The 26,474-nt window shown below is 39.1% G+C and overlaps 1 protein-coding gene across 2 annotated transcripts in view; it reads left to right on the top strand.

Moving 5' to 3' along the window:
• EEFSEC (eukaryotic elongation factor, selenocysteine-tRNA specific) overlaps nucleotides 1-26,474 on the top strand; it is a 133,039-nt gene that overhangs the window by 59,204 nt on the left and 47,361 nt on the right. For both annotated transcript variants that reach the window (XM_039558983.1, XM_010390082.4), the window contains exons 5-6: nucleotides 7,361-8,002; nucleotides 21,907-22,063. In XM_039558983.1, coding sequence (XP_039414917.1) covers nucleotides 7,361-8,002; nucleotides 21,907-22,063 — 799 coding nt within the window. The remainder of the gene's footprint in view (nucleotides 1-7,360; nucleotides 8,003-21,906; nucleotides 22,064-26,474) is intronic.

Here is a 26,474-nt window from a genome sequence, read left to right as displayed (position 1 = left end):
GTGCATAGTCATATTTTAGATGCTGAGAAAGGAAATAAGCTAAATGGATTTTCGTATCCCCTTTTATATTGCTTTATTCCAGTGTTGCAGTGCAGGCTCTTCAGGCAACGGTGTTATTTTATCCAGAAGGAGGAATATGTTAAATAAAATCTGATAGCATGTGTGTGGTGTTACATAAGCACCACAGTGGTCATATGGTGAATGCCCTTATAAACCTCACTTTAAAAAAATTAAGTTAAAAGAATCATTCAATGTGAAATAATTTTTTCTCCAGATGCTATATTCCTTTCCCACATGGAGGTAAGTGAGGCCATGGAGAAATAATAGATTCTAGAAATATTCAAGGTCTTTCAGAAAATTGCTACTAAGCTACATGATCTTGCTGGAACCCACAAACTTGGAATTATTTCTGACTCTTTGAGGTTTCTACTCTTTGTGGCTGGTCCTAGCTGCTTTTGTGATGTTGGCCCAGGAGAGAAGGCTTTCCACAACCTGAGCAGTGGGCAAAGTTTGCATTGTGTGATTTGCTGTTCTATGGTGTTATTGACAGCTCCTGTATTATTGACACCACCTGTTTTACCTTCATTTTATGCTGTTTTGAAATCCCGGTTAAAGTTGTCAAACTCATGAGTTACAACATGAACCACAAAGGCATCTCAGAGAATCTAGAAAATACTTGGTACATAATTTCTTAAAATAAAAGATTTTTTTGATTTCTTAATTCTGGTGGCTCATTGTTGCTCTCTTGTGCCTTCACAGCCCGTATGTCCTTTCAATGCTTTTGAGCAGGAGTGGTTTGCCAGCTTCACTGAATATGTGGCTGCTTGCTCATCTATGGGATTTGGCTTTGCCATCCTCAAAAAGCAAAGAATTTGACATTCTTCGTGTTTAGAAGAGAATTTATAAAAAGATCTGCTTACATGTAGGGAGCAGTTTTATGTCTGAATTGGAGCTTTGCTTCATTTCAGTTGATGTGCTTAAACACAGGCTGACTGAAAACTAAAAGTTGTGGTAGCCTTTCAGACAAGAGGCCAGTGTAGTCTGGTATCTTCTGACCACCAAGAGAGGATACTGGAAGAAAGAAAACGCGGTACCTTGTTCTCTGAGTTTCTAGTAGATGAATAGGAGGAAGGAAGTTCTTGCTTTCAAAAGCAGCAGGTATGGGATGCATTTTGGTCATGCACTTGGGAGTTTGCTTGCTCCCCTTCTGCTTATAAAGATGCACTTCTGGATGATACTGAAGGTAGTGTTTTGTGTATTTGGCACTTTGTTACAATGTATGGCCAGCTTATGCTTCTCAAGAGTGTTTTTTCTTGCTAGGGTGCTGATTCTGCCAGGCTTGCACTTGGTGTATTTTTAAAGCTCGGGGCTGAAATGGTGCTTTCTTAGTTTCAGTTTATTCTTGGATGTAAGTTTAAAGATGCAGCTCTTAGCGACTGGGCTCTGAAGTTGATTTTTATTTTTAAACTTGTTGGGGTCCTCAGTATTTGAAGTGGAGTCTTTCTTTATAATGTATATGCAATACTCCTTTTATAAATACTGCACTCATAATCATTATTTTCTCTAACACACTATTGAAACTAATTATTTTAACTTTGCAGTTTCTCATCAGCATTGCAGGGAAGCATGGTTGCTGTATCTCATATCAGAAAGATGCACTCAGCATTGAGAGGCAGCAGGATGGCTAGGTTTTTATCTAAAGAAGCTATGAGCAATGGCATATGGCTGATAACTTAATGGAAGTTGGATAAATAAAGGAAAAAAAAAGTCTGACATATCAGTGCAAAAAGTCATTAGTGGACTTTTTCTGTATCCTGTTTTCTATTAGTCCGTAGTAAACTGCTTTGAAAATCTTAGTGGGCTTTTCCTTTGGTCTTAAAATAACGGGTTCTCTTATATTGGATACATTTGTTTATCTCAAGGGCTGAACTGTTGGGTGCTTTTGATTTCTGTTTTGCGTTTTTCAATCTGCATTTGAACACAAACGTTTTTCTCACCCTTTTTATGGTTCTTTACATAATGCTTTAGGAACATTATTGTGATTATACAAATTAAAATTTAAAAAGGGAAGCAAATCTCTGCAAATCATGTAAGATTTCAGCATGAGGCTCTTGATTTATATGTTGACATATAATCAATTCCCCTGTGCCATAAGAAAACAAAATGTGAGTGAAATTCTTAGCAAAGTCTGTGGCAAGTTTTGTAATGGTAACCCAAGTTCTCCATGTTTACCTACATGGTTCACATGCAGTAAAGCCTGTCACTTTAAAGTTCATCTCAATATTGTTCACTTTCTGTCTCTGTAGACCTAATTTTCCCACTGTGAGTGGATTGCTAAAATGGGCTTTGTGCAATTTTCATGGACAATGTAAGATAGAAGTTGTTCTCCAGACAGCTGTTTGAGGACTAAAATGGGGTGCTTGAAATAAATGCAAAGAAATGCCAAACATACTTGTGATAGCTGGTCTCAGTTACAAATTCCTGTTGATCGGGACAGTGCTCTGAAGTATTTTACCTCATTCTGGTGGTGGTAGAGGTGTGGACTGAGTGATCCAGCCCCAGCTCCCTGCTTGAAAAATCCATTGCTGTATAGCTAAAGAAAATATGTGAAAGCTTAGAACTGTGTTGTAGCTTGTAGGGATCCCTTACATAGGGAAACTAGATATGCATAGGAGAAACAAATCTAATACTGGAGGTCAGTTGCATCCTTTTCAGTGCTTCTGGGTTTGTATTTTAAAGGCCAGACAAAACAAAGATGAATTTTACTTATGTACTTGAGCCTCTTGAAGACAAATCCTACATTTGGAGTATTTTAAACCATGGGCAAATGTCTCTGTCAGTCGGGGTCAGAGTGAAATGGAATGAAATACTGTACTGATGTTCATGGTCTGCTCAGAAAACAGGAAATCGATGATTTAAAGCTACTCTGGCTCTTGTTATTTGATCCAGTGGGTGCAGACCAACTCCCTGATTCACTTCTGTACTGGTTCCATGTCTGACCTTTTGAAGGAGATGCAACTCCAACTCACTTTGGGTGATCTAATCCACCCCCCAGTCACACTCTGGCATTGTTCTGGTCAGATTCGAATTCCTACAAACTTCATGCTCTTGGAACAGAGGTTATGGTCAGTTAAGATACTGTGCTGTGTGCTCCTTTGACAGTTCTGGCACTGAGAACAGGAGGGGAAGAAAGGAATGGGCTCGAATGTGTTCTTTCTCTGATAGGCCTATGGAAACTTCAGATACAATAATAGATGCTAATTAGAACAAATATAGATGGGCTTTTAAAATAATCTGCAGGGCCCTGGATAGATCAGCATGGGGTGGTGATTCCCAGTAGGCTGAGTGATGCAGTGTCATTTTCTCCTCATGTCTGAGGACAAGCAGACCTGTCTGAAAGCCAAACACAGCTACACCGAAATCAGGTGATTCTTAAAGCTTGGGGAGAGCACAGCCAGGATGTGCAGGGCTTCCCTCCTGGGAGAGAGCTGGGGGCAGCACAGATGACCGGCTTTGGTTGGCAGGGGGGTGGGGTGGGTGCATCTTTATATGATTCTGCAAATTTTCAATGTATTTTAAATTAGGATAATGTTTTCTGAAAGAGAATTAGTCAGGATCCAAACTGCTCTTAAACTGGCATTTGAAACTGTGAAGACCATGAGCAAATGTATCAACAGGAGCCTCATCCAACACTGGAAAATACTTCTGTGTTCATACTCCACTGCAATGTTTGTCCTACACATAGGAATTACAGCAAACTTTCTGTCATGGGAAGCGATACTTTTCAATTGTATATTGCTTAATGTAGTTGAACACTGAGGAATGTGGCAGATCACACCTTATATTCTGATACAAGCCAGCTCTGTACGCCATGGTTGAGAACTGCAAATCACAATTAAAAAAGATTAATCATGTGAAGTGAATATTTCAAAAATACTTGTTCATTCTCCTTCTGATCGTTGTTTATGGGCTGCATGTCGAATGCATCAATCCTAATCATTTGAGTTAATTTAAGAGGAGAGAGTAGGCATAACACTGAGGAAAGTTTCATGGATACCTAATTAAAAACAAAGATGTGTTCTGAGTATATGCACGCAATGTGTTTTATAATCACATTTTTTTATTCTTAAATGTTATCTAAATTCTGTTAAAGATATTTCAGATTAATATATGTAGACTGTTTCTGTAATACTTTCATCTGTTTAGGTGGGTAATATAATAATAATACATAAATAATTATATATATAATAATATATAAATATAATAATTGGAATGCTAATAATAAAGTCTTTGTGACTTTATTTAAAATAGAAAACTAGACAGTTCTCTTGTGCATCTTCTGGTTCCAGTTTTGTTTTGAGGAGTGACACTGCTGGTAGATTCCTTAGTTCTTGCCAATTTATTGACCCCATCCATGGTTGTAGAAGAGGAAAGATTTACTGCCAGTATTATCACGTGTGAAATCACAGAAGTCTTTGAAAATGGGTTGGGCTGTTATTTTTCATATGGCAGTTTAATTCTTGTAGTGCTTGCAATGTCTCTGAAACACGTTTAGAAAACTTCGGGTTTTTTCCGTTTTATTTTTCTTCTTGGAGTCCGTAAACATTACTTGTATCACCATTGTTGCAACTGTAACAATGATTGAAACTGGAGAGGGAGGGGGAGTGGATGAAAGAAGGAAGGGTTTGGGAAAGGTTTGATTCAAGCTCCTGTACTTCCAACCTTTAAAAATACAATTATGTAAGTCAGTAGAAAGCTGGAAGTAAATGCTAAATTGTTTCTCTCCAGTTTATCTATATGGGTAGTACTGCTGAGGAGGTTTAGCTAAAGGGATAATGAATATATTTGAGGACAAAAATGCTTGAAACTGAAACTACCAAGTATTTACAATGGCCTTTTAAGTCTGTTTTGACCTTAATTAATATCTTGACGAACTATTTTGGTTTAGGCTTTTTTAGTGAGGGTTTTTTCCTCTTACACGAACATACTTCTTGATCTCCTTTCTCATACTATTTTGTGGATTCTTCAAGAATTCACAGGCATTGATGTGGCATTTGATTTGAAAAATGTTATAACAATAACATTATAATCTGTAAAAGGGTGTTTCTTTTGGTTTTGGTTAGCAGCCAGAGGCTCAGGGAACCCAAACAATATTTGTAGTGGTGAAACTCATGGGTATTGTTAGTTGTATAATTATGATTTCCAAATGGAGTACAAGGTTTTTGTTGTTTTCCAGAAGGCATGTAGCTGCTACATTTTTTCTCTCTTTTTTTTTTTTAACAGCTTTCTGTATATTGCCTGTGACCATTTTTTGCTGACTTATTTGGAGGCCTCTTTATATTTCAGTTACTGAAGGTATTAGTTCAGCCAGAAGACTTTCCAGCTGCTCCTCTATTTTGATCTAAGTTTATGCAGTTTGTTCTCCTCCGAGTCCAGTGATGTTGGGAATAGGCATAGACAGATTATCTGGAGCCAAGTGAGATGTCCTCCATACAGAGCAGCAGGCTTTGTAGGAAAGGAGAAGGTGAAAAACATTGTTTTATTTCCACTTACTCATTGCAGCTAAGATGCAGGAAAAAAGCTGATATTTTCAGTATTATGAATTACTGAGTAAATAGCTCCGTGATTAAAATAATTAAGTTCCCTAGACTATATTGAACTGTCCAACCTAAATGCTGTGCTCTGACACTGTGTGACATCTGAGGATGAAGCCCAGCACTGCTGAGTCCAGTCCTTTGGTTTGGCATTCTCTTCATCAGTGCTTGCATTTTTTGTTTTTTTTTTACTTTCAGGAGTTAGAAGATAAATGGGTGAGCTGGGATTAGAAGATGGGCTACTAAGGGACATGCAGTGGTTGGAGATTGATTTAAGAACAGTTCCAGCTGAGTAAGAAAATAAAGGCTTGAATGCTGAGAGTTGCACAGTAGCACTTGGCACGAACCTTTTCGGTAACTGGAGAATTGATGCTAAGTAAAGGGAGAGGGAAGAAGAAACTATACTGAGAGTTGAGATCTGTCCTAGCAATGTTGTTGTTGTTCTATACGCTCACAGTATAATCTATTTTATATAGATAAAAGCATACTAAAAAAGTTATCTCTGGAATTGAGCATTCTCATGGTGAGTTCAGTTCTTGGATCTGAATGTTGAGGTCTCAGCCTTTTAAAAATCCTGTATATAACTTTACTGTCATAAGGACTTTTGTCCAAGTATATAATATTTATTTAGGAGATAAATATTTTTTTTATTGCCAAAGATATAATTTCAGTATTAAAAGCTACCTAATGTAGGGACTTGAAGCAGAGTGGTTACCTATCCAAGCACCCAGCATTAGCACAAATGCAACAGGTGGCTGTATTACCAGAAAAAAATTTTGGTTACATGCAACTTGAGGGGATAGGGATACTTATTAAGGGTGATGGTTTGCTGAACTGAAAAAGAAAAAATGCCAAAATGAATCCTTGTTAAACTAAACCGGTTTAGTCTGATCAAGCTCAGCCTAGACTGATCTTTAAAAGCTATTTAATTCTTGTCCTCTTCTTGAAATAAATATTACAGTAGCAAGCTCATTAAGGTCAAAGTTTGATAGCATCTGAGAAATTTTGGTATAAGTAGTGTTTGGCGCTTCACTTTTCCTACAATATTCCTGAGATACGGAGCCCCACATTTTGGTGACAGCAATGCTAGCTATATATGAACATTCAAATCTTCCTAAGAAGGCCTTGAGGATTTTCTTTCTTAGTATATGGAAAACTATAGACTAGGAGAGGCTAGGCTTTTATATTACTAATTATTTTGCAGGGATGGTTCGTAGGAGTTCATTGTGCAAACACATTACAAGTTTTTTTTGCTCTGAACATTTTACAGTTTAATTCAACTATGTCAAGGAAGTGTGTGAAGGGATTTTTATGGAAGGGCTGGGAAAACAGGCACATGGGTGCATGAATGGGTATTGTAGTGCTATACTTCTGATGCTGCAGATGCTTGAGGGAGTATATTTAAGCTATTCCATGGTGTGGGTATGTCTGATTATTTGCAGATAGTATTGAGGGCACTGCAGCACAGATGATGTAAGTATTGACATAATTGTGGTCATGCCAATCTTCCAGTCTCATGAACACAAAAAGAATAAGGTAGGGGGTACAAATATGTGGTAACTTTAAATGATGGAGTTCTCAGTCTGTTGGCTTTCTACTTTTTGAGTTGTGGACTCTCCTAGAAGGTCACTCATCTTACAAGACAGCAGGCTGTCATATGTGGCTGATACATCACCATATAAGTACATATCATGTGACATAAACATGTATGATGCACTCATGTGCAATTAATTGTTTCATTCTTTTTGTTCCCCTTTCATCCGTAGGTGACAAAGAAGGTCAAGTCCATGCAGATGTTCCATACTCCTGTGACTTATGCAATGCAGGGTGACAGAGTGGGTGTCTGTGTGACCCAGTTTGATCCCAAACTGCTGGAACGAGGCCTAATTTGCACCCCAGATTCACTTCACACCATCCATGCTGCCATAATTTCCTTGAAGAAAATTCAGTATTTTCGAGGAGCCCTTCAGACTAAGGCCAAGTTCCACATCACAGTTGGTCATGAAACAGTTATGGGAAGAGTGATGTTTTTCAGTCCAGCCCCTGCTGACTTCAATGAAGAAATTCAAGAAAATGTTTTTGATTTTGAAAAAGATTATCTTTATCAAGAGGAATATTTGTCCAAGGACTTGGTTTCTTCAGAGGAGAACAAAGAAAATGACCAGGCAGGAGAAGTCCAGCTCCCAAAACAGCAGTGGGCTTTGCTGGAGTTTGAAAAACCAGTCACTTGTCCTAAACTGTGTCTTGTGATCGGCTCTAAGCTGGATACGGATATTCATGCCAATACCTGCAGGCTGGCATTCCATGGGGTACTGCTCCAAGGCATGGAAGACAAGAACTACACAGAGACTTTCCTTCCAAAGCTGAAAGTGTACAAACAGAAGCACAAAGAAGGACAAGTGGAAAGGGTAAGCTGTCTCTCTAATGCTATACACGGGAACTAGAAATACTTGTCCTGTGTAAGTACATATGTTGGTGGGCTACAGAATTGTCACTGCTGTGTTCCAGAGCCTTTACACAGGTTTTTCTGATGTTCATATACCAGATGTATTACATCTGGTCTCCTTGCAAACAGAAATCACTGTTTAAAGGGACTGGTTTATTCAGTGCAATCCAGTATTGAGTAATTTGAGGCTGGTTTTTCACTGATCCTTTTGAAGTCTGATCAGTGTGTTCCTCCCAGAGACTGGCTTTGTGCACCTTTCTAAGTGACCAAACTTCCAGCTTTTCACTGACGTCTTCTACACAGTCTGCAGTACATTGAAAATATAAAGACAGTAGAAAACACAAAGTAGCATTTGATCAAATAACACAAAGAACACAAGTGATTATCTCTTTGTATTTTTACATTTTAATAAGTAAGAGCATTTATTTTAGCATGCAAAAAAAAAGCAATTTCCTACAGGATGCCTTACAAGTGATAGCATGTTGACGTTGGAATTGGGTTCATGACACGGAGAACTTAAGCTGTGCCTAAGGCATGTTGTTTCTATGTCACACAGGTAGTAATCATCATCATCATCTGCTATAGTGCTTGTATTTTGACCCATCTCAGTGTGGCAGAAGACAGAGGTGCTTGGTGGAGGAGTTAGCAGCTACAGTGGAAATGAAAGGGGATTTGTTTGTACTCTGCCATCAGTGTGGAGAGATGTGCTCTTTAGTGGTTTGGTGTTACATTGATGGCATAGGTTCGGCCTTGGTGGTAGTTACCCTTCAGTCAACAGTGGGGAATCACTTGTTTGTACATAGCGTAGTGGAATTTTTCATGATGAATAGTTTAGGTGGAGATGTACAATATATAAATGACTTAATTGTTTACCCCTTAATGAACAGAGTTGATGCAAACTTCAGCGTTTGTTTACTTGATGTATTGGTATGATCGGTGATCTATTAAATATTGGATAAAGAACTCTTTTAGGGTTTTTTCCCTAACTCAAACTTCGTTGTTTGAACAAAATGTTTAGCATTCTTCTTTTCAAAATTCTATAAAGCTGAGTTGAGGATTGCATAACATCTCTGCTTAATTTGCTATAGAAGACTAAACACTTGGCATATGATACCATGTTTGCAAAGTATAATGCAAAACTTCTTGAATATTGTTTGTTTGCTTTACTAATTTAATAGTAGGAAGATTCCTGCTAGGGCATGATTAGTGAGGTTCTTCAAAATGCCTCCCTAAATTAATTGATCAAATAACCAATTCATATTTCTTCCTTTTTTTCCTGAGGTTTCTGTTGCATTTTTAGCTCAAAAAAAACCCCCAACCAAACCAGAAAATGAGTTTCTCCTTTGAATTTCCACTTCTGATTTTGGCGGCCTTTTATTTCAAAGGAATAACAGACCTGTGGCATTGTGTTGGTTTTTTGGATGCTGGTTTTGTCAGTAGGAAGGGAGGTAGTTAGGAGGGAAATGTCTGTAGCTTTCTGAAAATTTTATCTTTATTTATATGAGTTATCTGAAACACCCAAAATCTGCAGTCACTCCTCACAATTTTGGTAGCAGGGGTACTGTCTCCTTTGTTTGATGTGTCCAGCTGCCTTTCTTTCTAGCTGGCAGAGATACTGAATCAGAACTAGGAGTCCAGAGTGTTCTGAGCTCGATGCTGCGGAGAAGCTCTAGACCAAATATATGTCTGTCATTCTTCTGGCGCTCTGGAGCTTTCTGAACTCATGAAACATTAGCATTTATCTTGGCTAGAGATTGACTCACTTGTGTGTGGCTCATGCTGCCAGGATCCAGTGAGACCTGGCTTACAATAAGAATGGGAACAGAAGTTTGTGTGAGCCATGGAGACATATGCTTTTCTCTAACTGAGGTGAGCTGGTCCCACATTCTTTATTTTTACTCCCCATACATGGCACTGATCTATGGCACTTGAAAACTTGCCGAGTACCAACTGTGTGAGTTGTCTGATGGGGTTTAACAGAGTTTGCTGTTAGCTCTGGTCATACAATTTCAATTGTTTTTATTTAGTGTTATTTTCAAACTGTTTGCCAGTTTATATATTCTGCTCTTGATTTTACTGTGTAAATAATGGAATAATGTTAATCAATTACACATACTTTATTTTCTGGCCCAAAAAATAACCAATGAACATGGGTTATTTAATATTTGACCAACAGAGTAATTTATTAGGCTATGTTAGTGAACTGTTTTATCTTCCTGTGCCTTTTAAAATGTAGATCAGGGAGGTTTATTGTTTTACCCTGCTTTTGTCTCACAGTGTGCCCTATATATGTGCCTTGGTCACTGTGTGTATGGATACTCATTGGTCCTGTAAAGGGACAGTTGCCATCAAGGAGTTTCTGCAGCTTTGTTTGCACCCAGATTTTGCCTTCTGTGGTACTGCAGATGCTTGGAGCTGGCATTTTCCCTGATGCATGCTGAAGGGATAATGGGGCAAATAATGTAAGAAAGGCTCATGGTGTAAAGTCCCAGGAGCACTCAGGGACTTGGAAGAGTTGGTGGGAAGAGGATTGTGCCAGGTATAAAGGGCCTGCTGGGGAAGTACTTACAGCCGAGGTAGCCGCTGGTTAAGTCTGCTTTGCAGAGCACAGCAGCAGGAACAATTGGGTGGTACAGAGACTTATTTTTGTACACAAAGTCACCAGCTAATAGAAAATCTGAATCAGCTGGTTCCACCCTGCTGCTGATGGATGGCTGGAGATTAGGATCGCTGAATTTAGGGTGTCTATTCTTGGCACTGATACAGGAAAATTTCTTTCTCTGTTGAGCAAGGAAGCTCCCCCCTCCTCACCTTCCCTGGGGAGGCATAAAATAATAATAATAATAATAATTAAAAAATACATGTTACCTTTACAAGAACAGAACTTTTCCTTCAGAGAATACTGCTGGGGAAAATTAGCTGCATAGCTTCCTGAAAGGCTGGGAGAGAGGGAGGCAGGGGCATGTAACGTCCGCCTTCCCAGGTTCGGGATAGAAACATGCTCCCATAACTGGGATGCAGTGGAATTCAATAGTGCCCATTTGTAAAACATTGCTGCTAATCTGATGTGGGGTCTCCCAAGCCCCCCTGCTTGCTGCTGGAATTAAAATAAATTCCCTGCAGTTTAACTACCAGTTTACCCAGGAGAAATCAGGCATTTATGGTTTGGCTTTTTGTTCCTATTCTGATTACTTTCTGAGCACTGATGGAATAGCAAGAACTGTAAATTCATTATGTTTCAGCATCACGGTATTTTTCTCATGTGCCCCTTGTGCACAGAACCCTTCTGGATTGTAAGGTTAATTTTTTTTTAATAAAACAAGAATATTTATTCTCCAGCATTTTTTTGTCTCTCTACAAGGAAGTGTGACAGTTTTCCTGTTTCACATAGAAATCAAATCCATGGAAACTATGGCATTTACTACACCGTATTTTAAAGTAAAAAATCATACTTAAGCTAGCGAACAGTCTTCAAGTAGTACATTTTACATGAAATCTTATGCCTAAGCTTCCTGTTTTTTCTCATCTGCTGAAGTAATGGAAATGTTCTACAAAAATTCAAGTACCCTGTCATTGCATTTTTTACTGCTCACTTTTTCCTTTTGGTATCTTACTTCTCTAATGCCAAGATGGAGTGGAGCACTGGGAGAGAAAGAATCAAACTTGACTACTGTTGTTCTTCAAAATCTTTGTGTATGCCTGTCTGTAGTGCATCCTTGCTTATTTATTCACTGATTTTTTGGGGGAAGGAGGGTAAAGGGGAATATGTATTACTGTGGTCTATGACAAATTAGTATACAAGAAGTTAGTGTTGTCTGAGGTGCTGGGATTGCATATTGGTTATGAAAAAGTTGTGTGATTCTACTGCAGTAATGGTTTTTATCTGGTATTATATAATTTGATATTTTTGAGCTGTTATGGAAATGTGTGAATGCTCTCTCTTGCTTTAGACTGGTTTGTTGTTTTGGGTTTTTTTATGTTAAAGTAAGTATGGTAAGTTTTAAGGAAAATCAAAATACGCTATTCCATCAGAACTAAGAGGGCAGTGGCAGAGGTTTGTATTTGCTTAACTTGATGGTTTCAAAAACAATATGAAATACTAGTCCAGCTTTCCTCTTGCAGAGAGGACTTGAGAGAGGGGAGAAGTTCAGTGGGAGGAAGTTTCTGTCAAGAGCATCTTTCTGGTGTGGTTATGTGGAGACAGAGACTGTCGCCCTCTGGATGCTTTATTTTTGCAAACCCTTGGCTGCCTGACAAATGTGCTTTCAATAGGAAAGAGCTAGGCTGGCAACAAGTGGCTTGTACTGATAAAAAGGTAAAAGAGAGTGTTATTGTGAACTCCAGTGTGGCTCTAAGGAGTGTGATGTGGGATTCTTGGTAAAAAAAGGGGTAAACGAGTGTGAAGGAGGTTTTGTCCCTCTGATTTGGCATTCAGTGCTGGTGGTGGGTGTGGGCTTGCTGAGCTGCAGCAGGTCAGCAGCTCCTGGAGTTGGAGACAAATGGCCAAGATTAGCGGCAACTGTTGTCCTTCGTCTTATGCTTCGCTTCTGGAGACAAGCTGCTCACCATTCAGCTCTTCACAGTTCTGTGGGCAGAGACTTATATTAATCCTACATCATCTCTGAAATACCTTCTTTGAATTTCACCTCTGTGCAGCATTGCAGGTTAGTTCTAGTCTGACTCATGAAACAGTTACTCAGTTCCTGGGATAAATCCTTTGTATTTGTCACATTATTTGCTCTTTAGCTTCCATGAACATACAGGTTGAGTGGAGAGAGTTTCAACTAAAAGGTGAACCATAGGAGTGCATCATGCTTTCCTGCATGACTCAGATATTCTGCCTGTTTTGAAAATGTTTGCACAAGCAGGATTTGTCCTAGGATGGTTGCCACAGGGCCCTATTGTCAAGGGTATTCGTAAATCAGTAGCTCTGTGGCAGAAACAAAAGGAGAAGGAAAACTCTGCCTTGCACAGTGTGAGCTGCACCTTCTGCACTTCAGGCTTGTGTAGTGAAAAATACACGCGTGTTGGCTGGAATGGTTTCATTTTTTAAGTGTAGCAGATTGCTTGTCCTTTCTAAAGATACTTTATCTGTGTTCCTCTGACAATTAGAAGAATTTTCTCTATTTCAAAGTTTTTAATGTATCTTTCTCATTACTTGCCTTGCTCTTAGGCTTTACATGATGGTAATCATGGTGCATGGTGTCCTGGTTTTGTTAATAGCCACTCTGTTCACAGGTTTTGTGGGTTTCTGGATAGTGAGTTTTCTTCTTGTACTCATTCTCTGGGGGGCTGAGGCCATCACATAGCCAGCATGCTTAGTTTCTAGGGATGCTTATTGCTTAATAAGAGCATGTAACTAATTGTTTGGATATTACTGTGATCTAAGTGTCCCCAAGGAGAAACTCTTTGTTGCAAGAGCAAGATGTGAAAGCAGGGTAAGTTATCAAGATCTTTATCAGTGCATCTCTTTTGAAGCCTGAATGGAGGAAAGCTTATCTTTCAGCATCTTTAAAAAGTGTTGGGTTTTTTTCTTCTTCTTACAGCAGGATAGGAAGAGCTTTGTCAGAGCAAGTGCATTACCTGAGTGGTCAAAGGGAAGGTCTTTGTCTCCATCACTTCGCAGATCTTTCTGGCCTTTCAGAAGAAGGATGGGATATTGTGGAGACGAGTACCAGTCAGCATCTGCAGGAACTGTGACAAAATGGTATTAAATTTGTTGATGACCAGCAATGACCCAGATTGTCCCTTGGGGACCTAGACATTTTCAAAAGCAGCAGTTTTGAAAATGGTGGGTTTTTAAAAACTATGAGCCATATTTTTTCTTTTAATTCCTTATGGCTTTTTATGAGTGGAAACAGCAACATTTAGTTACTGAGCACATGCCAAGTTTGTAGTAGCTCAGCCACAAACTTAACCAGACTGCTGAAGGAGGGTGCATAGGAGGAAAAATGGACTTGCCCATGAGTGAATAGGAACATTTGACGTGATTAATTTAAGGGATGTGACCAGTTCTGTGGACATTACCTTTGCTTGAGGAGGCAGTAGGTTAATGTGGGAGTACCAGAGTATTGCTGTCTGGAAACATTCCTCGGTGGTGGATCATGCATAAGCAACACCAGTATTTTTTTCACTGAATCCTTTCCACATACCTGTAATACTAGAATTTGTTTCACAGAGTTGTACCTATAGACTGTTTTTAAAACATGTGCGACAGAAAATACTGTTCCTTGAATTTTCTTTTGCGTGGTTGCATGGTGCTGCTGTGAATGAAGAGAATTAAATTTTACCTTCTTGGATAGTTAGATTCTTCCATCAAACGTATTTCTAGGTAAAGGATGTTTCGTTGCCTTACTGGAGCTAATGTTGCATCTGTTATTTTCTTATAGTGACAGTGTAGTGCCAGGGGCATAGCAAGTAAAACCCTGCATCAGCCAGGTAATGATGCTTTCTGGGTGACTGAGGTGGGCTGTGCAGGCTGATAGGGGCACAAAGTGAGTAACAAGGCCAGACTGTGAAATCTGATTGAGTGCTGCCTGCAGGCACAAGCAGTGGCCTGGGCTGTCTGCAGAACCCTCTGTGACTCTAGCTGGGAGAAGTGGTGGATGTCACTCCATCATCTACTATAAACATGCAGACGCCACAATTAATATTTTTCCTGCTTTGAAGTCTGAACATGAGTTTGTTTGGTTCTGCTTGGCTGCTGATGGTATGCTAAATACAGTAATAATACAGAGATTAAGGCAATCAGGTGAATAAAAGTGCACAGCACATTCACTAGTTCAAATGCACTGCTAAATAGGAATATAAAAGATGCATTTATTTATTGCCTCTTGTTTCGTTTTTGAGTAAAAGAGTTTGAGAAGCTTGGTGGGAGAAGGGGGAAGGGAGGGCTTACTGCCCATTAAACAGAAATACCATTTCTGCTAAACACTGCTGAGAAAAGGATGGTGATGTTTCCTGATATAGCCTAACTCAGCATATGGATTAACACAGTACAATAAATTTGTCATAAAAGTGAACCAGGTAAGTTGCAGAATCTGTTTTCTTACCCATAGGAAAAAAAATGGTTTTTTTCACTCATCAGCAAAAGAATGGCTTGCTCCATGTGACTGGGTAGTAGAATTTTGCAAGGTTTGAGTAACACCTATGGTTATTATTTATATTATTAAATTTAAAATGCAGACATGCTTTTGAGTCTTGCAAGTGTGTGGACAGCTGGTCTTGATTTTTCTGAGGTTGTGTAAGAGTCACCTGTGGGGGAATCAGTTTGTCAGCAAGGCAACCAATACACCATTTTATTTATTGGATACAAAAATAAATTAAGAATGTTACGTAGGTTGCAAAATCAAGAACTTGAAAGTTAGGAAATACTAGATTTACAGTTGCCTATGCAACATTAATTCTGTTCCCCTGTGCCTCTACCCTGTGCACTTAATAAGGCAAGGTTCCTCTGAAATTTTTTTGGATGTGGTCGTGTAAAGACTATATCATGGGGCATATCAAAGAGGAACAGGGGTAAGGTTGTATGGACATCTGGCATTTCTTAAGTGCCCAATTCTGCAACTTACATTTATATAAAACCTAAGTTATTTAATTTCCTAGGTATTTTTAAAGTAAAAAGATAAAGTAAAACTAAACCTCCGTATTACTGAAGCATGGCCATGCCTTTGCTGTACACCTTCACTGGGGCTGGAATTGCAAATATCTGACTGTGTAGCAGAGGCTTCTGTTCCTTGATAGCACAAACCTTGTTAGCCAAATGGCAGAAGGAAGCTGTTACCCAATAGAGGTAGCAGATCCAACACTGGAGTTAGAGATCCTTAGGGGAGGGGACAGACTCAGGATATTTGTATGTCTATGCTGTGTCATGAGAGGGGAATGCAAATCTGTCAAGAGCCAGCTATCTCCCTTCCTCAGCATCAGTTGCTTCAGGCAGCTCTTTCCAGGCCTGTCCCATCCTTGTTGCCTGCTTAATTTCCAGTATGGATTTTGTAAGCCTCTGCTCTTTGTTCCCCCTGCCCTCCTCAATCTATTTGTGGGCTGTTTCCTTTAGAAAGAAATTTAACTTACTGTCACTATACCTGACCTCCTGCTACGTGCCAGGTCTATGCAATATTCCAAATGAGACTTGCCATGTCCTACTGATGTATCCTTTTGGATGTTTAGGATCTAAGAACCTGAAATCACCACAGTTAAAATACTTGAAAATAGTTAAGAAATTGCCTGTATGTTTTTAAGTCATGGAGATACCACCAGAGTCCTCCTGGCTGCTCAGAACCTTCTCCAGGAAGAGGAGCCCTCTTCAGCTTGGCAGTCCTCTCTGTGTCGTGCTTACAAATGCAGGTCAAGACCTGTACATTCCATCTTGTCTACAGAACAGCCCGTTTCTTGTTTTTTTTCTTGGATAGTAAACATCACAGGGTTTTTAATCTGTGTAGAAAGCCAAGGCTGGCTGATCTGGAGATGGATGGTGTAGGATGTAGTAACACTCTTGAGCCTCCTCTTTTCCATATCTGTTGATGTTGCCTTTCCCACATAACGGGAATGCAGCATAGATTAATAAAAAATGAAATCATGACATGAACCAGTTTCTTCTTACTTGGTAAAACTAATGTGTTCATTCAGACCATGTCAGGAATTCAGTGCCTGTGTTTGTTTTGGGATTCAACCCTTCTAAGCTTTAAATAGAGGTGAAGGAAACTTGGACTGTAAAGGTGCATAATGAATGAGTAGTGCCCTGTTGGTACCCTGTATGTGCCTGGAGAATGTTGTTGGGGAGGTATGGAGCTTTTAGAACCTAAAGCAGTCTGGTTGTACGCCTCTCACTCATTGTCCTGACTCAGTACTCATCACTCCTTTTTTTTGCTGCCAGGCAAGGTTTTACCAGGCTCTAGTGGCGGCACAATGCTCAGCAAAGAGAGGGGGATTTCATGGCTGCTTGTTAAATATTCCCAAACACGATTGTCCCTTTACTCAGAAAGGCAGAGAAAGGAAAATGTGTCTTGGATACAGGAAACATGGACTGGTGAGAGATGGGACGAACATCTGAAAACCAAGTTAATGGATATGTGGAGATGTTGATGGGATGGCTTCTATGAAAACAGCAGTAATGAGACCTGAAGCTGAAGGCTTCTAGTGCTGGAGGCAGTTGCAGAAAGAAAAGTCTTTATGCTTCCGTAAGTAAGCTCTTGAGGAAAAAAAGCTGTGGCTGACCAAATAATTCTTTCTTTGTACCAAGTTGTTCACCTAGTTCTCAGTAACCAGCTATAAACTAGGAGTCTTTGTAGAGTCAAAAAAGCTGGAAATTCAATCATTGGTGCAATTCTCTCAGTTCCTTTCTCCTTCACCCTTTTTGTGGCCTCATGTACCATCATTTTCTCAACGTATGAAACTTTGTTTTAAAAAAGAACTGGAATTTGCTGCCTCAAAAATATTCCCATTTCTGACACAGAAATGGAAATTGCTTGAAACTGTTTTTTAGAAATAAATGAGCTGTCACTGATCATGATGAAGATGTCTCGAGTGTACTTTTTCTGAGGTACAAAAAAGTAATAAAAATGCTTTGTATTCTCTGTGTTAGTCATGGGTTCTTTTTGTTCCTTTTTCCTCTCCTGTTGTTTTTCTGCTTTAGTTTCAATGAACCAATTTATCAGTTTGCGAATAATCCTTAGGCTTTTAAAAAATGTTTCTTTTTACACTCATATAATTTTTATTAAATCAGAAAAGGTTATTGCTTCTCTTTCTCTGTATATTTTCTAGTATTTAATATTCAGTGCTTTTACTTTCTCTGTCTTATACCTTTCCTTATTTCCCTCTCATACTGGTACCACTTGTGTATTTCTGTTCTGATCCACTTTTTCGTTCTCCTACAGATACATTAAGAGATGAGAGTTACTTGCTCTCAAAATGTGTGTGATGGATTGTTTGAGAGGGTGTTCAGATGACAGTCATTTCTAAATTATTGTAAAAAGGAGGACCTTTAACAGGCTGGACAGTGTAACTTGCTATCCTGCTCCAGGGGGAATCCCAGAGTTGTTTTTCCTTGGAATTAATACTATGGTTTGCACTGAATTCTAGCACATAACATGAACTGTGGTTTTGCAAACAGTCTAAGGCAGAGTAAGTACTCCTGAGATGGGGAGTGCGAGTTGGTTATTTTTTTATGTGAACTTCTTGGTTTTAGCACAAGGGTTATGTTCTAGAGATGCACATACTTCACCTATGGTTATAAAGCACTGTTTACTTTTTTTGTGCAAACACAAAAGCCAACTGGGAAGGGATATTTCATAAACTCAGTGCTATTGTGTCCTCTGGTCTAAGCCATAAAACAAGAGTAACAGAGACGTTCCCTTTGAACTTGAAATCCCTTTCTAAGCTGCTGATCTAACCTAAGTGAGAGGGGGAGACTATACTAGCCAGAAAATTTCTCTTCTGGGTATTTTTCCCTTCCCGCCCCTTTTCTTTTTCTAAAGTCCTTAAGTGAGTTTGATGCTACACCTCTGCCCATAAATTTAAAAAAATATTATCATAATGTAGGTCAGTGAACTGAAACGCCACTGTACACCATGGGGGATTAAAGTCAGAGAGGCAGCCCTCTCCCACTCCTACTAGGTCATATGACAATATAAACAAGAAATGCAAGGAGCCTTCAGCTTTTTCTTGCCCTAATCCTTTGTTTATGCAGCACTTAAACTGACTTTTGGGGTCGTCTCTGTCTGGCATTAAAGCCCTAAAGCTTTTTGAAGTTTCCCTGAAGTTAATAAAATTAGTCTGCCCTCATTGCTAGGCCCCTTGCTGCTGCTTCAGAGCAGACTGCGTATCCCTTACTGTCTTTGTGGCATTTGGATTTGTAAGTTCATAATATTTTATACTGAAAAAAAGTGTTTGAGAGACAAGCAGAAAGCTCTCCCAAAAGGCTGTTCAGCTAATAGGCAAAGTGATTGCCATTGTAGATGTTCTGAGAACTCAAAGGGGATTAACTTAAAATCCCACGATTGGAGGTAAATTGCTGGTAAAGTAATTGGAAGTGTTGAGTTTCAGTTAGAGAGAGCAACATGTATTTCTCTGCCTTTTTACAAAGCACAACTAAACCAAAAATTTAATTTTTCTTTTATTTTTTTTCCTAATGTAATCTTAAAGTTCAGAAAATGAGCTTTCCTTCATAGCAATTCTCTGCTACACTCATTTATTTTAATGCAGAGACTGATCCAGTTATCTTAGTTCCTGTTAGGACAGGCATTCTCTAGTTATTTTGTCTTTGTCAGGGATAAATTGATGGTAGGCTCACCAGAGGGCATGGATGGCACAGGATGGGGTGTGTAGTATTTAGTGTGTGAGACTGAGACCTTGGGTCATAAAGATTTTATTCCAAATAGCCAGTCAGGCAAGTCACTGATCACTTACTATCTCAGCACCACTAAAGTGGTTTTGTTTCTAATGGCCTGTAGAGATGCCCAAGGAATCATGGTGATACCTACAGAACGTATTGATTGGTTAAAGGAGGGATTTTTTTTTTTTAAGGAGTTGACCATTAGAGTGAAAAGAACAGTGCATCTGGAGCCCTTGGTTACTCTGCTATACTGAATGTACAAGAGCAAGACCCTAAAAAGCACCTTTCTTTATAAAAGATGAGGGTTTTTTAATTCAAAGGTTTTAAGTGAGTGTGGCATAGCTAAATGGTGATAGATTTTGTTTCTGTTCTAATAATCAGTTAAAGGTTATCATTGCTGGTTTACTCTAAGGTACATGATGCCTGTAACACTTGTTCACAGAAATCACTGGGTTTTTTTCTGTCAACCTTGCTGGGGAGGCTCTAAACTGAACCATGCTAGCCTAGTATGGTTGCTCACCCTGTAATTCCATTTTTAATTAAGTTAACTATAACTTTGAAGTGCTCTTGGAAAAATAAAAGATGTTTGTGTGGCCTTTAAAGTTGGCTTCCTGTGCCATTTGAGGGATAACTGCAAAAATAATAGATATATTGGAGATCTTCCCTGGAGCATATTGTACTGTCTGTATTTCAAGCATGGGGGGAAGAAACATGTAGCCAGCAGTGGAACAAGAGGGATGAACAGTTTTGAAATTCTTGCTTTAGGAATAAAAGATTTATAGGATGAAGTAACACTTGAATTTCTCCAGCTACTGCAACTGGAAAAAATGTAGGTTTTGAGAATGTAAGTGCTTCTTCAGGTTGGAATTAACAGCTTCTTTTTCTTCTAGTCTTCTGTTTCAGACCCAAAGAAAGGTGAGTGTGCCTGAAAGCTTCTGCTCCCTCTACCACCACCTATTATCAGGGGCTCTAGGAAGAGATACTATTCAGTTTTACATTTCAGCCAAGATGTTGCTGAGCAGTGATACTGCCATCAGTGGTTCACAAGCTATTTTGAAGCAGTGGGAGAGGTCAAACACAACAAAAAGCCAGAAATGTGTCATTTTGGGGAGAGATGAGGAGTGGATGTTCAGGTAGTGAATGTTGTTGAGGCATCTGAGTGTTTCTGCCTACAGCCTTGGCTGCACCCAGAGCAGAGCTGCTTGTCCTGCTGTCATGTCCATGTGACAGAAGCAAGAAGGGCTGTAGATATTTCTCATCCTGCATCTGGTCAGGACAGGGAGAGGTCCTGCCAGTGCTCTCTAATACTGCACAGCCCTTTCAAGGCTGTTTATAGCTGAGCAAGGAAGCTCTGTTTAAAATAAAACAAAAATGAAATTTCTGATGCTAGATTTACTACCATACTGAGATTGGCATTAAAGTAGAGGCATATATGTGTAACAAAACAATAACAGTCCTAGGGATTTGAGTCTCTGTATGCATTATAGTTTATGGAGGAGGCTTCAGGGGAGGACAGTTGCTTAATAAACCAGCAATACTTTGAGTCATCAATATTTTGAGTGCATTTAAACTGGAGGAAAGGAAGTGTTCAAAACTGGTTGTAATTCTTTGCTGTTCTAAGTCACTTTGGTCTTTAAAACCCTTAGGTGTAGCTAAAAAAGGTTCCCAAGATATGAAGAGGAGCTGCAACTTTTACCACAAAAAATAATCTTGGAAAGATTTCAGTAATATCCCCATATTTATTCTGATAAATAAATGTTCTTTCCGCGTCTACAAGGTAGAGTAACTCCAGGCGTCGGGTATACAAGGATATTCACACCTACAGGATTAGGCTCACTTGACTGCACCTTATACTTTGTAATGCCTAAGGGAGGGTTGTTTATCTTGCCTTACCCACCAACCTCACTGCCTCTTGTTCCTGATAGCTTAATTAAGAATTCAACTTGGAATGGTTCTTCCCACTGGGTTACAAACCTTGAAATTAAAATTGGATACAATGGTCATAAGGCTCTTGGTTTAACAAATCAGTATGTATGTAAAGGTGAATATTTAAAAGGCTCTATTTAGAAACACTGTCATTCTTTGGAAGTGTAGCTGTTGGAGTGCAGATCTGGAGCTAAGAGAAAGAAAGAATGTTTATGTAGGTGATAATGTACTTAGCTGTAGAATAAATAATGAAATAAACTTTTTTGTGAGCATAGGTACTTAAGTGACTTTCATGGAAAGGTTTCAAAGCAGAAAAAAGATTTTAATTAACTGATCTTTACAGCATGTTCTGATGCAGGTTTTATTCTTCCTATGTTTTGGTAAGGGAGGTAGAAGCAGAAATAGGTTAAGTCATAAAGTCTTCTATGATTTTAGACACAAATTGCCTTAAACTCAGCAGTTTAGATGACTCATCTAGAGTTTTGCTCATTTGGGGATAAATGGTTTGTCAGAGGCAGAGTGATAGAAGTTGCCAAACTTAGCATGTATCATGGATAATTTCGTCACTTTAGATTGTAAACTTATGAATCCTTTTTTTTTTTTTGCAGGTGATGGATGATTACAGTGTGATTGGTCGTTCGTTGTTTAAAAAGGAAACAAACATCCAAATTTTTGTGGGTCTGAAAGTGAAACTGTCTACAGGAGAAGATGGAATAATAGACGGTGGTTTTGGACAAAGTGGTAAATTTAAAATCCGAATTCCAGGTAGGTGCTTAGCAGCTAACAAATACTAATCTGTGTCAAGTGTAGAGGATGTTTCCATATTGCAAGGTAAAGTGCTACCAGTAATCTCCTGAAGTTTTGAAATCGGCTCATACCCAGTTGGAGCACTGATCTGGTGGGGACTGTACCTCTTCTAATTATGTGATGGAGGCTGTGACTTAGTGTGAGACCGAATGGCCTGAAGCCACATCCCCTGTGTCAACAAACTCAGGTCTCAAAATGACTTCTTGTTAAGTGGCAGTAACACAGAAATCATGCTGTGCCCAGAAAGGTTTGTGGTAATCTCTCCTCTCCTAATGTATGTGAACAAGTAAAAGAAAGCAAACCTGCAATCATTTTTACCTGTAGCTACTTATTAAATATAGTATATTGGATGCAAGTTCCTTAAATTGGCTGTTCTGCATGTTATTACCTAACTTGCCTTCAAGCAAGACCTGCTTGATAAATGGGTTTTTGGACATCTTGAGAGTTTTTTATTGTTCATGTCTCCTGGTTTTATAATATTACGTACAACGGTATTTTTCATCCTTGGTGAATTACAGGAAGGATTTATGCCTCTGTAGGTTAGAGCATGGGAGATGACGGGTGCTAGAGTTTGTAAGTGTCATTACTGTTTTGGTTTTTTTCTTTCTTTTAAGGCAGGAGAGTAGTTCTGAGCCTTTTCAAAAGGCAATAATAGGTGTTGCATTTAACTCAGATTGCAGGATAAGATTTTAAAGATACGGGGCAGTATTTTTGTATTTCTCTTGTGTCTTCAGCCCATTTGTCACTAGTTAATCCCCCATCCTCTTAGGGAGATGAGAAAGATTACTTCTGTTGAACAAGTGGAGAAAAGAAATTATTATGTTCTATGACAGCAAACAATCAACATAGCAATTGATCTACAGAGAAAGGTGAAGTTTCCTGATTTCTTGCAGAAGATGGTCTATTTTCCATTTAACTTAGTGTGATGCAACTGCTCTAATTTTGACCCTCTGCAAGTTTCCTTTCTTCTTCCTATTACAAGATAAGATTTTCTGACTATATAAAATATCTCATGTGTTCTATCCTAGCTGTACTTCTAGTTTTGTCACCAAATGCTAGACTTTTCAAATAGGTCTGAGAGCCTAATTAGCAAAAATACACATTTAAAGAAAAGGTTACACCAGATACATGTTTGCTTTTAGTTTTCTGGTATAGAAGAGCTTGTAGGGATTCACTGAGGGTCCCTTCAGGTAGGTGATGAAATGATGCATAGATGACCTTAGAGCTGAAAATCAAGATGATGTCTTGCTTTAAAATATAATTATGTAATGTTCTTAGTAACTTTTCTCTCCTGGAGGCAAAAATTTGATGAACAAAAAGAACAGGAGGATGGCATTTACATTGCTATTTCTACATTTTTGGATGGAGGAAATGGTTCTTCCTGGGACAGGGAGAAGCCTTATAAGGAGTCTTTGGCACCCTTGTGGATGTAAGCAGGAGCTGTAATTGTGAACCAGTAATAACATGAAGAAAATAGTATATAGATTTAGATAATGGCATTTTGCTCTGTCTGTTGAGTTAGTGGGAAGAAATGATAGCTTTCGCCAAGGTGTTCATTATCTAATCTTGGTTACACTCATCTGATGTTGAACAGCAGACCTTGAAAACAGAGGACCCTTTATGGTTTGTTCTTTCAATGAGAAGGATATGTAGCAGAATGCTAGAATTTAATACCTCTCTAAGGTAGGCAGAATAATACAACTTAGTTTGCTTTGCTTTAGTCTGGGTCAAACTTGGGTACTCTTGTTGTCTGGAAAGAAAAGGCAATAGGTTAAATTAAGTCAGGTTAAGAGTATCAAGGAATGGGAAAGAAGCACAGGATTTGAAAGAGCCTGAAAACCTGTATCTTTAAGAGTTGCAGCGATTTGGGTGTAGGGGGAGGGCCATTGCTGTGATGCTGCTTGAGTCAACTGCAGTTCACATTCCTTTGTTAGATCAGTGTTGCTTTTTTAATGTGTCTGCATCCTGTTTGTGGGTTGGGGTTTTTTTTTAATTTAACTGGTCAGACTTTTCTCTCCCTTATCCCCCAACCTATGCTTCATCCTTGCCTCCTCTCATACAGTCTCTTACAGATTTTTTTGCAAAGAGCTTTTTAAAAATTTTTCTGAAGTAATTTTTCTGTGATTCCTTTGGAAATGTATCAGAGTGGGAGGGAAGGGAAGGAAATGTCCAGGTTAAAAACTGCCTTGTACTGCCTCAGCCTGGCATTCAATCAGTCCGCTCATATTTAAAACCAGTCTTGAACTCTGGAACTGAGTTAGCTTGCTCAGCCAGTTGACCTGATGATAGCTGATGGCTGGTTTTAGAAACAAACCTCTCCATAGCAGTAAAAATTAAGTAGATGTGTCAGAGATTTGTGTCCTGACTACTAAAGGTAATGACAGACCATGGCAAGCCTTAGGGTGTTGCATGGTCCCACTGGTGCCAACAGCACCCACTCACACGAGCAAGTGTTGGGCTCCCCTGATGTTGTTCCAGACTCACTTGGAAGTGGCTTGTGTTTGCTTACAGATCAGCCTGGGAGCATTGTCTTATGTCATCTGTGGGCTGTAACTTGGCAGACCACAACTGGGAATGGCAGAACGTGGATCTGTTTCTTATTCTGGCACTGCTTGTGTGCAGCAATAAGGCAGATACTTCTCTCTGCTCTTCTGCTCTGTGAAATGGGGATAATTACTATCCATTCTGGAAAAAAACCCCAAAATAATGAAATTCCTGATTTAGATTTGTTCCAGGCTTAGAGCATTAATATTTATTGAAAAGATGTAATTATCTTTCTTTAGATTACAAAAAACAAATCTAGAGTACAGCATGCAATTGGTAGTTCCTCAGTCGCTGAGAGATGTCAGTAGTTTGGAAGAAATTCAGGGAAGAGCAGCAAGAATGCTGGAGAGGCTGAAGGGATTGATTTATGAGGGAAAGAAGATGAAAAGAAATGCATGAAACTTGGTTAAATGATGTCTGAGCAGGAGATATGATTATCTGCAAGTATTTGAAGAACATAACAGAGAAGAATCCCTTAGGGTGGTCCAAGGAGGTGGAAGCAAAGCTTAATAACATGAAATAAAGCAAAATGTAACTTGGCTATTGAGAGATGTTACTTAGCAGAGATGTCGTGCACTGCCAGATCATCTCTGCAGAGGAAGATGATGAATTGCAGTTTGACAATACTCATGTGTCGTTTGCCTGGATGTTTGCTCATGCAGGGTAAAATGGGCAGGCAGCAGGGTGGTGGGTGAAAGTACGATTTATTTTTCATCTCACTTCTGGTTTTGTGTCCAGGCATGCTTTTATTGCTTGAATGACAAGGTACAACCTACTTTCTAGAATGTTTGCACCATCATCTGAAAGAAAAAAGCCAGTATTTGCTGGCAGATCTGCTGTTCTGTAGGGCTCCGTTGTGGAGCTGTTTGTGCTTTAACTGAGGGCAAAGTTTCAAGGCCTGTTAATTGACAGGATGACGCTTCCTTTCCAGACTGGTTGCATGATCAAATGCATAAGAAGGGGGACATAATCTCTAAACTCACAAGAGAGTTTTGCTTAGTTTAACAAGGTGCTTAAAAAGCAAACAGGATTTGAAAGGCAATTTAAACTACACTGCTTTTAAAGTTATTCTTTGTGTGGATGAGGGAGCAAGCTACTGATGGGGCACTGCTTGCTGAGGTGGGTGATATGTGGCAGCTGTTTTAGTTGTAAATGGAAGACTGTATAGGGTAAATGAGTGAAAAGTATTGTTCAAGAACAAGTTTGGGGAGACAGGGACTGTATGTTTAAGCGTCTTATTCTAAAGAAGATAAAAGCTAACAATGACAGTCTTTGGAAAATGCTTATTTCAACATACCTTGCACCAAGGAATGTTGTGCCAGCTGATAAGAAATTTAGAGGAAAGTTCAGCAAATCATTTTGAGTAACCTAGTGCTAATTGTGGATTTTATTTAACTGTCTCTCACCCAAGAACTGACCCTGTAAAACTCTTCTTGGTTTGCAAAATCATGATCTGTTGATGTGTGTCTTGACATCTTCTAAGAGATTGACTTTCGATATGCCCATTTCTTTGGTTTTGGCTCACTGCATCTGTCTTGTGCTTGATTATTGTAAAACTTAGCAACTTTTCAAATTTAATTGGAGCATGTGTGATATCTCAGGCGTGGTTCACTTTCTTTTCTGTCTAATTGCTAGTGAAGTGTTCATCCTTTCTGAGGCACTGCAATGTGTTTGATTGCCATTCTTCTCTTTTTAACTAAAAATTGCTATACATGACTTAGTTAAGAGCTACCTTATTTCTTAATGTGAAAGAAGCAGTGCATATCTAACACTCCTTAGAGCTGAACACATTTCTGAATTGAGGAAATTTAAATGTAATAAAAGA

Source organism: Corvus cornix, chromosome 12 (assembly GCF_000738735.6).
Source record: "Corvus cornix cornix isolate S_Up_H32 chromosome 12, ASM73873v5, whole genome shotgun sequence".
Taxonomy (NCBI): domain Eukaryota; kingdom Metazoa; phylum Chordata; class Aves; order Passeriformes; family Corvidae; genus Corvus; species Corvus cornix.
The sequence above is the reverse complement of the archived record's forward strand: the minus strand, read 5'-3'. Positions and strand labels throughout refer to the sequence as shown.